Genomic DNA, 17,645 nt, shown 5'->3' on the forward strand with positions numbered 1-17,645 from the left:
GTCCCTAGGCGGTATGATCTATCGTAATAAGTCCCCGCGGAATCGACCGTGTTGGCAAGGGCAACAAGCTAGTGGGAGCTGGAGTGCCCTGGGAATTAAATTAAATCGTTATAATGAGAACGTAACGGATTTGTAATTATTCTGGTTGTTAGTTAATTATTCTCGTTCAATTCTTAGTAAGTTGTTCACTTTAAAAATGATCTTCTTATATTTAAATTTGCAAGTAGTTGTATTTCTTTAAAATGAATTCTCTTATTCTGGTTTAGAAAATCTCTATAAATTATCATGTTGGAAAAGTATTTGTTCAGTTTATTTGAATTAATAAATAAATATGGATCTTGATCTGTTGTTTAGATTGAACTATCATACCTGCCAGGTTACTATCACTCTGCTTGACGTTGTTTTCTCCCCAGGATTAGAGGATGCCCACGAGGGTGCGTTTGCGCACGAGGACGTTTAGGAGCATAGAGCGATGGGAGAAATAATTGAAATGACGATACCTTCGTCGACGTCTCGGTTTTATTTAAGAAATTTCTAGTTTGAATTTTATTTAGTAGAACATGTTATTGAAATGTCGATGTTATTGTAAGGAACATTTTAGTTATGGAATAAGAATGGCAGTTGTTTAAGTTTCATAGATGGTTTGTTTAAAAAAAAAAAAAAAACTATGGGTATTTTGGCAGGTTCGCTTGTAGCGATCCGGTCATGGAAATCGGGTCGTTACATTTTAATTCTAAACTCGTTAAGTTGGAGTATGATAATTACTTGGACCAACAGAAAGGGAGTTTCAGCAACTAATTAACAGTTCCTCAACACGTATCAAATATCTCCAAAATTTCTAATTGCCTATATACCCTACTACAACATTGCACATAGAACCAAATGCTAGTTGATAGTTCGAACTTATTTGGCACCCTTGCACAAAGCATATCACCTTATTGTTCTTGACAAGAGGACTTTTTTAATGGTAATTAAATAAGTATCCACAGAATTACTAAAATTATTTAGCCTACAACAAGTGTTATTCATGGTCTTAAATTTCCATCGAAACCGATACGAAATGACTGAAATGTATTTCATGGATCAAAAAAATGAATCAAATGTTTCCATATTCATCCCTACCGAAACATATACCGAAAATCAAAAACATGCCGAAACCAAAACGATAAGTGTATTAGTAGTATATTATATCAATATGTTACATAATTAATATATTAATTGCACAAAAAATGTGGCATATGTATTATGTATAAATATTTATATGAATTACATGTAAAATGTTTGATGTTGTTAAACCATTGTGGATGGTTTCCTTGCTAATGTGATGGTTTCTAAGGGCGTATTTATTTATGCTTATTCTAGTATTTCCTGAAGTTTCATCTTAAAATTTTATCATTTTTTATAAGTAACCTGGGATTGAACAGTGAAAAAAAAAGAAGGTTGAGACGCTCGTAACCTTCCAGTTAATCTACAGACTCGACCAATTGCACCAGCTATTTAGCCACCATGAAAATGTATAGTTAGACACTAAATGTATAGTTAGACACCAAATGTATCTACAAGAAGTCACTCGGGGAAAAATGAAAACCGTAAAAAATGGAACGCTTTACAGGAAACATGAAGATCTAAATGATTGCAAATTAACTAGTCATCAAACATTCATTAAAAAAAGTCATCATACATATGGCAATGCATACCTTGATTACTGAATCGCTCATGAGAAGCTCTTCAGCCATAAGCTCAAACTCAGAAAAAGGATAATGAGATAGGCCGAAGCTCAAAACCCCACCACAAAGTAGACTAAGTTGTCCTCTAACCTGCATAATGCAAAGAAAAACAAAGAAACTTTGGTTAAACCATTCTAGAAAGATGAAATAAATTAGATTGTACTCCCAAACTAAGAGATGTTCCATGTAACTCTCTTAATCAAAGACAACCCATGAGATATGTTAATAGTTCATGTTTCCACGTCGAAAATAACAATATCTTGGACTCAAACAAGTCATTATTCCAGCTGACAAGAAATTGATTCAGAGAACGTAGCGGGATTTTACAGTGTAGACTACATCTTCACACAAGATATCAAACAGCCTATCCAATTCCATATAAGCTTGACACATAACACCATTTCATGTCAAAGCCAAAAGTTCTCCAGTGATTGTAATCAGACTCTGATCATAAGAGGCCCGTGAATACATAAGAATTTTGAGAACATTTTCCCTCGGAAGAGCTGTTGTTATTGAGAATAAGCTACAGTCCAGGTTAAAGCAATGGATTAGTTGCACGAAATCATAACATTTCGGAGGCTACATACCCAGCAGCATGTCCATGTTTTATCACTATATCCATTTTAACTGGAAACATCGTCAAGAAAAACATTTAGGGTCCTTTTGGATGTACGTTATATAGAAGTAGAAGGAAAGGAAAATAGATTCCCATTTCTGTCCTTTCCTTTCCTTTGTCCCGCAACGAGCGCAACCCTCGTGTTTAGTTGCCACCATTGAGTTTGGAACCCTGAACAGACTGCCGGTGATTTTTCCTCCTGATTTGAGAGGAAAGTCAAACCGTGAAAAATGGCTCGAATTTGAAAAATTTGCAGCGGACAAGGACTGCCACGTGAATAGCAAATGGCAACCAAACGGACCCATAGAAGGCCACGTTTAAAGTGACTCCAAAAAGAAAAGTGAGGGTTTTTTCATCAATTTCACAGTTGCAACTATGTCTCTCGTCAGTCGTCACTGACAAGAGAATGAAACGGACTATTGGTTGCAGAAAATAAAATGTCATTTGTAGTAGACGACGACTGTCACGTGAATGGTAAATGGCGACCAAACGTGAATGGTTAATGCCAGGAAAAGGAAAATTTGTCCTTTTACTTTAATTTTCCCAAAAAAACACGATTTTTGGTTCAACAAATCAGACCATTAGATCCACATGTTAAATGACTGAAAGGAAGGAAAGGCTTTTTCCATCAATTTCACAGTTGCAACTATCTTTCTCATCAAGAAAAAGACAATGAATAGGACTATTGCTTGCAGAAAACAATAAATCAGTTGCAGTAAACACACTGACAAAAACAATGTATCCAGGCCCAAACACATTTATCTCGACAATCCTGACACATTTCTCACACTATAGCAATATTAAAAGGCTAATTCAATCGATCTGGTAGACTCAACAACTTTCTAGACCTAGAAATTTCATCGGAAGTGGAGATGGTCCGTAGCTATTTGGCAGAATGCAGATGCAGAGAAATAAGCCTCCTAGAACTAGGAAACTCCTCATGTCACCATAACCAATCCCTATAAGATCATAACTTTTAATATAAATTGTGCTAGTAACAATAACTAAAATGCTAAAAATTAGGAAACTCCAGACCTAAAAATTGTGCTAGTAACAATATAAGATCATACCAAGCTAAAACAATAATAAAAATAAAAATGCTACTGCAAGGCAAAAAAATAACTTAAATAGAATAGGCCAAAACAACCTAGAACAATTTGAGTACTGCTGTGTATAAGCGTTAACTTTCCACTGACCTGTACACGACTCCAGAGCAAAGGAACGGAAACCTGAGCATGATTTCTGATATAAACATTGGTCCAAAGCGGCTGATTAGGAAACTCTAAAAGAGGTGTGTCTGTCTGTGTTGACATATTGTGATTGCTAACAATGAGACTTCGAGGGACAGAATCAAAAAGAGTCCCGGCAGCACCAGAATTATCAGGACAGCCAAGGCTCCTACCTCCTGCAAATAAGATCAACCCACTCTAAAGCTTGCAGAAATTTAACACTGAAACATAAGAAAGTTCTGAGATTAGAAAAAAAAATGGTAGGTACATAATTAAAAGCCTCATAAGAAGTTCCACTTGGACAAACATAAAATGCTAATGTAATACATAAAAATTACTAGTACAAATTTCAACCACACACGATAAAAAGATTTCATAAAACAGACAGAATCTACTTCTAGCAACTTACACCACAGATGGAGCAATTCTCCAACATGACCATATGTATTCTTACAATTTCAAAACATGCTGAATGAAAATACCAAAACATTATAATCATCACAAAACTGAACCAGCCACACAGTGCAATCAGCGAATTTTACAAAGGCAAAAAAGAGAAAATGTGGCAATAAATGCACAAATAGGTGACACATTCCGCTATTACACCCGACACATATCCAAAATGCTCAAAATGAAATTTCAAAAAATTATAAAATAAGAAAAAATAAAAATAATTGGAAGGAAACCTATTTAATACGATATAGACTATAAAATTAATTGTATTGACATGTAACAATGACTTGATTACCTGACTCATACCTGACAACCTGTCAGATGTTATAAATTCACAGCTTTTGATTGTTTATTCACAATTTCATTACATGTTAAAATATTTTGAGTTTTTCATATGATTTTGAGTTCAATAGAACCGAGACACTCTTATAGTTCCATAATCTAAGAATATGATTGATTGGAACTAGGTGCCATTTAAGTCATTTTCAAAGATGTTTAGGTTTACAATGTTAATTGTGTCTAGGACTAAATATATGCATGCATGTGCTAAGTTATTTTCTCAATTTTTTTAAAAAATGTAACAGCCAACTTTTTCTAACTAAAAATAAATCAAGAAAAAGAATGTCAAGAGAAAGAGTACAAGAAAATAGAAGGATAGAATAACCTTTCTTCAACATCATAGTTGTTTTTGCAATCATACAATCTCTACCCAACAATCCAATACCAAAATTACGCCGCAAATGGTTTGAGATACATGAGACAAAATGCATCGACTATAAGATAAGGACTCTTCAATGTAACTTACAGATTTAAAGCCTCAAAATTGGAAATAACTACATCACCTTCGTAATTTCCATCATCATGAGAAAGCAAGTGTGAGCTACCTATGTAATAACCAGCAGAAGATTCATGCCATATTATGAATTTTAATGTTCATTTACAAATTTACAAAGACCACATATTTCCCATAGAGATTGTAAGGTCTTAACATGACTTTCCCCATAAATACTCAAATGGTTGTCTTTTTAGCATGAGATAAAGCATTTAAATCATGAGATGAAGCCATCCCAAGTATGGGAACCACCGGACCCCAGAAAAATTAAAAACTTTGATGGATCTAGCCTGGGTAATACAGAGATGGCGGGATTAGGAGGTCTCCTTAGAGATGAGCAAGGAAGCTTGAACTAATCAAAACTCATTCCAAAGGTTACCTAAAAAAAGAAAATAAAATATTCGAGTAAATTTCAATTGCTGCAAAAAAGAGCCAACCAAACTTACCATGAACCATGATTTTAGGATCATCGTGCCGGCTGAAAATGTCAATAGAAATTCTTCCACCACTTCCTCCAGCCAAACCACTACCTCCTGATGCACTTATCATGCCACTCCCCCTCCTGCTCTTGATAGAGAAGATACTTACAATTATAAAAACATTGGTAGAAAGCCAAAACGGAAAACATATGTAAAACATTGACCTACGTTATGAGCTGTGAAAAAGACTGCCTTGGGATACTATGCATTGCAAGCACACATGCATTCACATATTCATGTATGATAATGTTAAAAGGGAACAGTGTGCATATTAGCACCAATAGGGAGAATCCAAGTGTTGCAGGTCAAGAAAGAAATTTTCGTGATTACTAGGATGATTACTATAGTGATTTGGGGTAAAGAATGGCATTACTCCAGCAGCAAATGCCCTTCGAACCATTCTGAAAATCTATGCTAAGTTAGGAGTAGGTGACACTAAATGCTTTTTTTGGAACAATAACTGATTAAATAAAAGAGAAATAACTCCAAAGGGGGCAGAGGTTGCTCCTAATACAACGCAGGCCTACGAATTCCCAGAACAGAAATATTCTTACAACAGTAAGTATCTCATCTATATAAGATGCTAACCGATCACACACACACACACACACACACACACACACACACACACACACACACAACACCAACCGCCAGGAACCCGAGCTTCTACCCCACACAAAATCACGTTGGACGAATTGACTTCTAAGATAAGCAGGTCATTAAAATGGACTATGAATATCATCTTTTTTTAAGAATGGCTGGACTTCAGATATCCTTAACCCAGTAAGAAGAGCTCTAGTTTCCACCACAATGGAGACCACTCTTCCGATAGGTTCAGAAAATGAATACAAAATCTCAGCAGAATTATCCCAACTATGGATTGACCCAGGTTACCAAGGGAACAACCATAGAAGTTAACTTCATCACATTTCCCCTCAGCTTCCTCCAAGCTTTCTTCATCTCCTTTTTGGCAGAACTGCGTAAAATTACAATGTCCCTCTTACGCATCAGATCTTGGAAAGAGTAACCAGCCGTTTTAGATCTAACGAGTGCCTACCAAATCAGCAAATCTTTGGCAAATAAAAGAATGATCAGCCCTCAAATGACTGCTCATTTCTTTATGTCCGAATGCACCAGACAACAACGACAAAGAAGGCAGCCTGCCAAAGATGCATCTTTAACCCGGATACCGTCTTCCCTAAATTCATATTTAACCTGGATACTATCTTCACCCACTATAAAAACTTCTTAAGATTAATGATTTGGGGAGGCTCCACTTTGAAGAAATTAAAGTATCATTAGCAAATTGATGGTGGTTTATTGAACCCAACCCTAACCCACCCACTCGCGCATGCGCGCACACACACCATCAAATAACCCAATTTTTGTCATATATATATATATATATATATATATATATTGAATGGTTGCAATTTCAGTAAAAGAAAGGGGCAGACCGAGATAGTCATTTTTGTATTAATCTAATCATAACTTCACCTACTATAGTTTAAAAAGAAGAGAGAGAGGGGGGGCACCTCGTCTTTCGCCCCTTGAGCTAGTAAAAAAACCCTCCAATCCACCATTAATAATGATGGAATTTCATTCCACTGATTGTACACCTAAAAAAAAAACCATCCTCACAAACATATAATCTATGAAATTTCATTCCACTGATTGTACACCTTTTCCGTGTCAATTTTGCAAATCAGACCTTGAACCCCTTCTCTTTTCCATGAATCTATGCTTTCATTTGCCACCGATACCCATCAAGAATTTATCACCCTTTCACAAAGGCTCCTTGAAAACTCTACTGCAAGAATTTTTTTTTAAAACAAATCTACTGCATTTGCAAGAGGAATATGAAAAATATCATGTGTGGAGTAGTAGACATATGAATGCTTGCCACATTTTATTGGGGAGACCATGGAAATTGATAGACTCAAATAATAGGGATAAGTTTGTTAAAGACAATGTGAAGATTGCCATTCCCAAAAAAAACAAACAATGTGAAGATTATTCTTCTCTAATGAGTAAGTGTGTTGAAGCAAAGCGAAGATTATCCTTCTCTAATAAAGGACATTAACCCATGTCCTAAAGAGGAGGGGAACAATTTCCTTACAATGGGTAAGGTTTGGAGGAACCAAATAAGAATGGAACGGTATATGAACTCGTAGGGAAGGAGGATGTGAAGATTATCCTTCTCCAATAAAGGACATAAACCCAAGTCCTAAAGAGAGGAACAATTTCCTTACCATGGTCCAAGGGTAAGGTTTGTTGGGACCATATGTGGGTGGAACAGGGTAGCCACTAAGTAAGAACGGCAATTGAGGAATTTTGTGATAACATCCCAGAAGAATTGTCTAACAGCCTATGACATATATTCAACATCACATTAAAAGTCATTACATGTTCTACATGTTCTAGTATATTGAACCTTCTGTATGATAGAATAAGTCCTAACCAGCATTTGGATTTATAAAGGTAGGTAAATGACTTCTTGAGGAAGTGGTGGATGATTAAAAAGAGTATGTTTTTGTACTGTTTCGGCATTATTAATGTCGAAGAAAGATTGTGGTCGGCCTATGTGTGAAGCCATAAACAAAATAACGATCAAAATATTGATTCCACAATCCCACAACTGGACGATACACTTGTAACAAACACATTACATGGCTTTAAGGTCTTCTCAAAAATAGATTTGAGTAGTGGATATCATCAAATAAGGAGTAGACTTGATGGTAAATAGGAACAGCATTCAAGATCAAGGAGGCATAGTATGATTGGCTGGTAATGTCATTTTGACTATCTAACTTGCCTAGAACATTCATGCACAAGGTGAATCAAGCACTGAACGTCTTAATTGGTAAGTTTGTGGGTATACTTTGATGAAATAGTAATTTTCAGCATCTTCATGATGTTATTCGTGTCATGCAAAGGAATAAATTGTATGTCAACTTCAATAAGTATTGTTTTATGACTAGTATCTTATTTTTATGTATGATTGATAGAAACGTGTCAGTGATTGTAGACTGGCCAAGTGATTGTAGACTTGACTACAACTAAATTTGTGGATGAGGTGTGAAGTTTTCATGGTCTGGGTACTTCCTGTTCTTGTTGTAGATTTATCAAAATTTTCAATTCATGGTCACTCGAACCACGGACCATATGAAGAAAAGAAGATACGAATGGACGTAGGTCATGGAAAAGGCCTTTCACTTTCAGCTTGCAAAAAGAAATATCGTAAGTATCAGTATCGGCACTATACAACCTTGATAAAGCATTTGAAGTCGATTGTGATGCTTCGAACACTGGTACTACAAAGGCTGTTCTTAGTCAAGAATGGTGGCCAAAAGCATAACTACTGAGAATTTCACCACCACGGGATGTAGAGATACGAACCCAAGCAAAACCAATAGAATACTAAAAGGGATAGTTTGATTACAGGATAGGTTGTCTAAGACAAGGCCTTATTCTAGATTGCTATGTGTTCGGTCTAAAATGTGATGTCCAAGGGAAACTTTTTGGTAACTACCCATGATGGATCACCCTATTTTCACGTCCTCCATAGTCCAGGTGGTCATCATCCACCTTCCCACGATTGGCAACAGCCACGCCACACCCTTGAGTCATCCCAAACACTTTATAATCTAAGAAAAGTTGTCTTGGATAACACATCTACAAATATGTTTATTTGAAGAATTTAACAAGTTGATTCAACAAGTTAAACAGTGATATATGTAGAGCAACTTATTCACTTGTGCATAAAAAAGACATGTAGAGTTCCATATACAGAGTGTGTGCACATGTGTGTTCTTCAAGGATTAAAAGAGTAGACATTACATTTTCTGAGCCTTGATGTAAATGCTACCGCCAGAACCACCTCCGCCCTTAAGACCACCCTCACCCCCATCAGCAAAAACACTCCCATTAACCTCAAGCAAACCTTCCACCTCAATCCCAATCCTCCCGCCACCTCCACCACCATACTCCTCCTCCCTACTCGTCGTACCACCTTTACTCCCATAACTCCAAGGCAACGTAAGCGACGACCAAGAATAAGTATCCCCACCCCAAACATCCTCCTGAATCTTCTCCTTATCCCTAATACAACAAGCTCCTCTTCCCCCATGTCCTCCACCAGCCCCATCAATCCCAAGCGGCGAACCACTAGTCTGTGACGGCGGAGCTCCGGCGAGTCCCGTAGTATTAATCAAAGACCCATCATACAAGCTCACGTTCGCGGCAATCAAAACAATCGTCCCTGCCACTACCGACGAATTCTGCCCTAGACTAAAATCGCCCGAAATATTAACAGCAAAATTACAACCAGAAATCGCACAGCTCAAAACTACTCCAGATAGGATTTCCAAATTGCCCGTCCCTTCTATGTAGAGATCGTTCTCGAGATTCAAGCTCGTGTTAATTTGACAAGAATCGTTTAACGAACCGATTCCTTTAAGATCATCCTCGCAGGAAATCGAAGAAGGTGGTAATGGAGGAAGAGAAGGAGGAGGAGGAGGTGAATAATCTCGAGTTTTGTAATCGTAATCGTAATCGATGATTGAGAAATTGGAAGCGGAAACAAAAAGGATTGAGAGAGAGATATAAAATCCATAGAAGAGCCAGAGAGAAAAAGCTTCCATTTATAGGGGTAGAAATTCATGAGAGAGAGAGAGAGAGAGAGAGAGAGGAAACCCTAAATTGGAATGATGATTTTTGCCATGAGAGGAATGAGAGAATAATCTGGTCTGGTTTATTTGGGCGGAGGGATGGAGAGGACGAGGGTTTTTATGGTTTTTGATCGACGGTTGGGAGTGAACGAGAATTAAACCTTGGAAAGAACGAACGATGGTGAAATCTGCCACCGGGAATAATCTGTTTTTTAGATCTTTTAATAAAGTGAGAGGAAAAAGAGAGCGTGGGGTGTAGGTTTTCAAAAGAGGAGTGGGAGGGGTGTGGTTATCATTTTTCGTAGGGGTGATTTTACTCTTTGGAAAATGATGGGCTCTGTTCTGGAAATAAAGACAATAATTAAAATGACCAGATTACCCTTATTGATCATCTTTCGCCGACTTGTCTCTAGCTGGCGATACGAGCAAGCCAGATGTCGTTAGGTTTTACTTTGAAAATCTACCAATAAAGTAGGAGTGTTTTAGTCATTTTAATAGAAACTGAATTTTGGCGGACGTTTCGTCATCCCTGTCTTTCTCTTCTCTTTACACGTGTTGCTAATTTAGAGATCGTTATTTTGAGCCAAAACAAATTCCAGTTTTGCTAGGAAATGATATATTCGCCCATTTTTTTTAACTCGGGACAGTCCCACCTAGTGTAAGACAGTAGTCACAAATATAAGTCCAAAAAAGGAATACCAAGAGCCCCTTCCTGCTCCTCTTATCATCTTCTTCTAGCAGGCTCCCCTTCTCTCCGTGTGGCCCACTTGGCAAACACGTGGCACATGTGGTCCCACTTTGGGCCGACCATCGCATGTGGATTTTTGCTACCCAGGAGGTTTGAACTCAGAAAGGCGTTATTTATCTTTTATACTCTAACAGTTGTCTCTTTGGTTTATGTTGTTTGGCTCATCTTTGAGTCCCTTCTCTTTTGTTGTTCCCCCTTCATATGTGTTAGGGGTTGTTTACCTTGCTCTTCATGTTGTATCTTTCTCTCTATTTTAATATATCTGGTAGGGGTCTGCCTAACCCTAGCAATTACCCGTCAAAAAAAAAAAAGTAGTCACAAATATACTAGAGGCGTAGAGGGTCTGTCCTAAGTAAGAAAAGGGGGCGATTATATCACTTCCCAGCTCTCTATAGTAAACCTGACAATATGTGATTTAGTTACTTTTAAATAATTTTAAGATCTGCGGATAAATTAAAAATAAAAAGAACAAAAACAAGAGAACCTAAGCTCAATTGTTCTTGCGCCTGAGAGCGCAACCCTCTCTTGTAACCTCCCCCTGTCTCGGCTCTAGATCTCTTGATCTCTCATTGCAAACGACTCGAAAGTGGTCAACAAGAGCTCAATTAAATTCTCAATAAAAGAACACAAACAAACGCCAGTGTGAGGGATTTAGAATATATATTTCGTTGTATCTTTAAATTATTAGTCAGAAACTACAACTAATGAAAAGTAAAAGATGGTGCGAAAAAGTAATGTGATGTAAAGATAAGTTAATGCATGTCACACAAATGCTTTGATGATCTCAATAGCCAAGTTATCAAACAATGACAGGTTTCAAATTAAAAAGAAAAAAGAAAAAAAATATCAAGTGTAAACACACATGATGTTTCTTCTCTTTCATCTCAATCACAACCGACGATTAGGATTTGTGTCCAATTTCCTGACAATGGGAGAGTGTATTTTTTTTTTTTTTTTTTTATAGGTAAGCTGGGGTTAGGCAAGACCCCGAACAGATATATTAAAAGAAGGATAAGATATACATGAGATACGAAAAGCAACCCTTCCAGAATTTGGAAAGGAGAACAAACAACAAAGGAAGCACAGACACGCTAAAAAAGAAGACCAAAACAGACAAACAACAAAATAAAAGCAAACCAAACAACAAGAACAAAAAGATAACTCTCTGAAAGAGGAGCTGAATCCTTTCAAGCAACCACCAATACATAGTCATATGCTCCTCCCAAAGGGCAACTTGTGAGGGATCCCACACGTAGGAGGAGATAGGAAAGCTAGAAGGGCCGGTTTGCTTTTTTTCCTATGAACCCTTTGCCATGAGTCATGATCCGGGGTCTGGGCATTTCCTTCCTGAACATCTTGATGACTACACTCCCCAATGGATTGGGGATAAGAGACCATATGATCTAGAGCAGCAAATCGGTTAGCATGGATTGGGACATTAGGACTAGAGGTTTTGGGTTCTTTGCTTTTTCCAACCAAATTTATATTTTCATATTCACTATGGACAGATTTAGAATTGTTATATCCATCAACTTGAACTTTTGGGACATCCTTTGCTATTTGCTTGGGTTTCCAAACTTGTTTTAGAGGCAAATTAGAAGTTCTCGGAGATTCTGAAAAATAATTGCATTTGTCGGTCCCATGGCTAAAATCTCTACAATTTTTACAGGCCGAAGGCTTCCAATCATATTCCACCGGTTGGATGTGTATCCCCGTAGGAGTTTCTATCTTGATGGAATCTGGGAGAATTTTGTCCACATTCACCATGACACAAACTCTGGCATACATTAGACGGGTCAAGTTTGCTGTATGGGAGTCCATATACATGGGTCTCCCAAATCTACTGGCAATTTTGCTGAGCCCTATATGAGTCCAAAATTTTAGATGAAGACCAGGGAACTTTACCCAAATAGGAATTTCGGTTAGCTTTACTCTCTCCATTGACGATTCCGGAGTCCATTTCTGAACGACAAGAACTCTACCTCCATAGGTGGTGGGGGGAGATTCAAGAACCTTAGTGAAGTCTTCCTTGTTTAGAAACTTGAAGAGGAAGAAGCCGTTATTAAGGGCAAAATAGAGAGAAATCACCTTTTAAGTTCCATTTCATGTTAAGGAAATCTTTGAGGGCGACGAAATACAGCCTCCTACCAGGGAAGAAACCAATAAAGCAGTTACTCCATTTATCTTCAACGTCCTCAAAGTCATCAGATTTGAGAATCACTTTTTCTTGATCTTCACTTTCATCTTCTTGATCAAAATAGTCCAAAGTGGTGTCCTGCTCGATAGCCTCATCTTGAGAAAAAAGAGAAGCCCACTTTCCATTGCAGGGAAGCTTGTCTGCATTTGCTTTTGAGGGCAAGATGCAGCTGGAAGGATCCGATCCTACACAAGGTGAGACTAAGTTTTCGAGGGGGGATGAATCAGCAAGGCCCTCGGGTTTATCAAGGTTAGAGAGACAAGGAACTGGTATGGCAATATTTTTGACCTTTCCATTAGCTTTCCCGAGGCATGGTTCAAAAGAATCAAAGGCTCCAATAATTTGAATTGAAAATGGGCGGGAAGGATTAGGGGGGGAGTTTTGAGCTAGAACTGGGCGGGAGATAGGGGTCTTTCCAGCAATTTGAGCATTATTCTGAGGGGCAGCTAGGCTAGATTGAGAAACTTTGAGATCAGCACTGACAGGAATATCAGCATGACTAACTTTTTGCAGATAAGGACAAGGGCTTTCCTTTCCTCTCATCCCATCAGAAGATATAGCGGAAAAAAGATCTGCCATACAACCAGCAGGTGAAGAGAATTCGATGTCAACAATGGGTACAGGCACCTTGGGAAGGAGAGCCGGGTCAGTAACAAGGACAAAGTTAGCATCAAAAGTATCATTTCCTCTGAATGCATTATTATATGCATTTAATGTGTGACCAATGCTTGCTAGAGAAGGCTTTGATAGGACTTGCAAGTACACTGGGTTTGGGTTCTCAAAGGAGAGGTCCTTTCCAGTCACTGCTCCTGCTTGGGCTGCCCTGTCAGACAAAGAAAGAGCAGCTTCGGATGTATTTTTCAAAACCGGGAAGTGGTTTTCTGCAAGCTGGTTTGGGGTGGAGATGAAGGTGGAATTTGATTCATCATTTACTTTTGCATTCAAGAGCTCAAAGATATCCTCTTCATCTTGGATATTCTGTTTAATGTGTATTTTTTTTCCTTGAGTTCTTCCTCCTTTTGCCGACTGAACTACTAGGTGGGAGAGATGGGCTGATTTCAGAATCAATCATCTTTAGATACTTCATTTTCTCCTTTACAGATACTTGAATATGATCCAGGTCTCCCTTATCGATTAGTTCTCGAATTTTCTGCAATTTTTCCGAAGGGGATGGAGATGCATTGATCTTGATCCTTACCAGATCTGCAAAGGATATTGGCTCGGCAAGCACATCTTTGGTGCCTGGTTGGAAACATGGGGACCAATTTATGTTTAGATTTCCAAAAGGCTGGGGGGGGGAGGTTTTCATCCGAGTCATGATGGGGTGAGATTTCATGCTCATTACCAGTAACTAAACTGAACTGGCCTTGGACATCATCATTTTGAGAGGTGAGGCATCCATGGTAGTCAAACTAGTCATTAAAGGACTGAACTGGATCGATCTTGGAAAAAATACTGAATTGAACTTGAACAGAGCTAAAACTGAACATAAGCTTAATCTAAAAGATCTAAATAATCATAAAACCAGGGCTTAACTAAGTAACACCAGGGAGAAGAAGAAGTAGAAGGCTACTACCCTTAAATTTGAATACCCAAGTTTCGTTAAAGTCCAGTAGTTACTAACCCATTCATTTTTTTTTTTACGAAGGTTAGGAAGACAAGACCTGATTATTCAAACCTTCCATCACTGCCTTTGCATTCTTCCTTCACAAATTACACTCCCCAAATCTTTTGCTGTGCATTTCTCATCCGCCAATTTTTACCTACTTTGCAGGTATTGTGCAGCTAATAGCAATCACAACCGAATATTACAAGGGAGATGATATTTTCACCCCTCTGCTGCTGTACGCATTCGCCCCCTTTAACGTGATTTGACATCAGAAAGCGTTAAAGTTGCCCACTGTTCACGTTATAAAGGGGCGAAGGCGTACTGCAGAGGGGTGAAAATATCATCTCCCTATTATAATCATCTATTGTTTCATAGTAATTTTTTTCATCTCGCCCATGGATGTTGACAATCTTGCCAGACTAAGTAAACTCGTGGGCATCATGTGCTTATGGTTTATTTACTATTACTGTTAGTGTACGTATCATGTAGGTCGTGATGACTCTAACAACGGATTATCGATCACCAGTGGCCTGAATCTCTAGATAATAGTGGTCGTTGCCTAATAACAACACCAGATAAATCATGTAATCTCTCACTGTTGTCCGTCCAATGTTGGTGAAATATTTATTTTTTTTCTTTTTTTGAAGAATCAATTATTTTTTATAAACAATGATTTTAAGCCATAAAATTTGGAGATAAATGACCTGCTTTTAAGTATGAAAAATTGGAGATAAATGGCCTGCTTCTAATCTATTAACCATCACGCCCTTAATCTCTCATTCTAATGTAAGCAAACTGAGAACCACCAACAAAAAAAAAACATGAGTTTATTGGGCAAATTGCAATCTTGACTCTTTGGTTACGTTTGTAGAAAGAGAAGATAAGAAATGGAAGACAGAGAGAGAGAGATATATTACATTTGTAGAGAGAAGATAAGAAATGGAAGGAGAGAGAGAGAGAGAGATTTTCTATATGAAATTAAATGATGTCCTTTGGCAAACAAAATCACTATGATCTTGTAGTCGCATGTAACATAGTTAGTTGGAAAAGCAAGTGAATAGAAAGAAACAAGTCACAAAAAAATTGGTGAAAGCTAGAGAAAAAGTCCATATTTCCATAATACTACTACTTGCCTAGACACCACCCATTTTGCCTCGATGGTTCAGCTCTTCTTTACAAAATAAAAGGAAGGTATCCTATTTTCCAATGATTATTTGTTGTTAAGGCTAATATCATTGCAAATAGTTCCAAGATGGGCAACTAGAACAAAAACGTCAGTGTAGTCAATTTCATACATTTACTTGCACCCTTTTGCAATTAGCTAATCTTGCTCTATCCTTTTCCACTTTACCGACTTATCCATTCTTCTTTCTAAATACTAACTTGACTGAAGGAGAAGTAATCGAGCTCCCATGTGTCCTTCTTCTCAATGGATTTAATTTCTTAATCCATCGTTTTTTGTCATTTCATTTCTTTTATTACTTCTTCAAAGGAGTCCCCAACCGATTATTGGACCGAAAATTGCACTAATTTTGAGTCTAATAATTAGGGGTGAGCATTATTCGGTTATCACCGAATAACCGAAACCGAACCGAACCCATTTGGTCGGTTCGGTTAGTTATTTTGGAAATTCGGTTTCGGTTTCGGTTATCTAAAAAAATTCAGTTAACCGAAATAACCGAAATTATGATAAAAACCATTTTTTACCAAAAAAAAAGTGTTATATGTGCACTCCGTAGGATCATCGAAACCGTCCATTTGATTGATCACAACTTAATTAGGTTGTGTTCAAAAAATCTTTTCGATCGGATGATCCTAGCCCTCCGATCCAAACCAAGATTTTGCTTTTTTCCCTCTTTTTCTCCCACAATTCGGTTATAACCGAATTTTTTTTCAGTTCGGTTTCAGTTGCCGAAATTTGGTAACCGAAATTATTCCGGTTACCAAACTTCGGTTATTTCGGTTCGGTTATAAACCGAATAACCACCCCTACTAATAATCAGTTGGGGACTCCACAATCGGTTGTGATCATAATCTGAAACAAACAGACCCTGTATATTCTCTATATAATCTTTTAGAGAATATCAGATCTGACCTTGGGATCTAAAGTGTTAGATTAGATTATTCTCTAGTAAGTTAGGATTAGGAGATTATCTAGTGGATTTCCGTGCGACCACATCACAACTCCATTGCTTCCATGCTAGGGCCCTTAGCCTCTCCTCTCCACATATGAGATCTCCTCATCGGCTTCCCCAAACCAGCCATACAGAATCGCAGTTGGTTGAAACCTGACAACAAAAGAGGGCATCTCAATTTCTACAGAGAGAGAGAGAGATATAACATGTGAAGCAACCAATTACTCCAAAAGCTTAAGCTGTCAGAGTTGGCGTTATTTAATAATTTATACTTCAACACTTAAAAAATTTTGGAAATTCAATTTTCTGAAATTCAGTGTTGGGACCGAAATCGAAATTTTCCGAAATTCAATTTTTCGCCATTTACCAAATTTCGGATTTCGGTAATATCGGTCCCAAATTTCGGTTTAATGACATTATTTATTAAAAAAAGAAAGTGTTATTCGAAATTTCGGTCCGGAATTTGGAACCAAATTACCAAATTTCGGTTTTTGGTGGGGTCCAAAATGGTTACCGAAACCGAAATTTTAAACCATGGATTTGCTACCCATCAAAAACAAAAAAAATTGGGATTTGCTAGCGTCCATTGCAAAGGGCATTTCACAGATGCTCTGTCACATTTCAGAGCACCACAGAGGCTCACTTTTCGGCAAATTTTATCATCATTCATGAGGTGGCTGCTCTGACATGCTACAGAGCATCTGTTAAATGCCTTTTTCAATGGACGCTAGCAAATCCCTTTAAATTTATATTTTGTCGTGCCAATTCTATACTTCTAAGTGCCCTTATAAATGCACTTTATTGAAATGGACAAATGGGGGCACCCCCGAAGCTAGTTTTTGCAAGGGTCTATTATTCCTAATATAATGAATAAGACAAAAAGTGAGCCTCTGGCTGCTCTCTCAGGAAACAGCCATTCCGCATAATGCGTTCTGCGATGGTTCCTAGCA

The 17,645-nt window shown here is 37.8% G+C and overlaps 1 protein-coding gene across 2 annotated transcripts in view; it reads right to left on the reverse strand.

The window, feature by feature from the left end:
• LOC143847765 (uncharacterized) overlaps positions 1 to 10,305 on the reverse strand; it is a 37,823-nt gene extending 27,518 nt beyond the window's left edge. The window contains exons 1-4 of one of the 2 annotated variants that reach the window (XM_077356541.1): positions 9,177 to 10,305; positions 5,304 to 5,419; positions 3,540 to 3,748; positions 1,698 to 1,817 (exon numbers count right to left, since the gene is read on the reverse strand). In XM_077356541.1, the coding sequence (XP_077212656.1) occupies positions 1,698 to 1,817; positions 3,540 to 3,748; positions 5,304 to 5,419; positions 9,177 to 9,979 (1,248 nt within the window). In that variant the 5' untranslated portion in view covers positions 9,980 to 10,305. The remainder of the gene's footprint in view (positions 1 to 1,697; positions 1,818 to 3,539; positions 3,749 to 5,303; positions 5,420 to 9,176) is intronic. The other variant, XM_077356539.1, reaches the window with a different exon arrangement.
• Positions 10,306 to 17,645: the final 7,340 nt, after the last annotated feature.

This window comes from Tasmannia lanceolata, unplaced genomic scaffold (assembly GCF_043159265.1).
Source record: "Tasmannia lanceolata isolate RefF3 unplaced genomic scaffold, GAP_Taslan_0.1 ptg000003l, whole genome shotgun sequence".
In the NCBI taxonomy this organism is placed as follows: domain Eukaryota; kingdom Viridiplantae; phylum Streptophyta; class Magnoliopsida; order Canellales; family Winteraceae; genus Tasmannia; species Tasmannia lanceolata.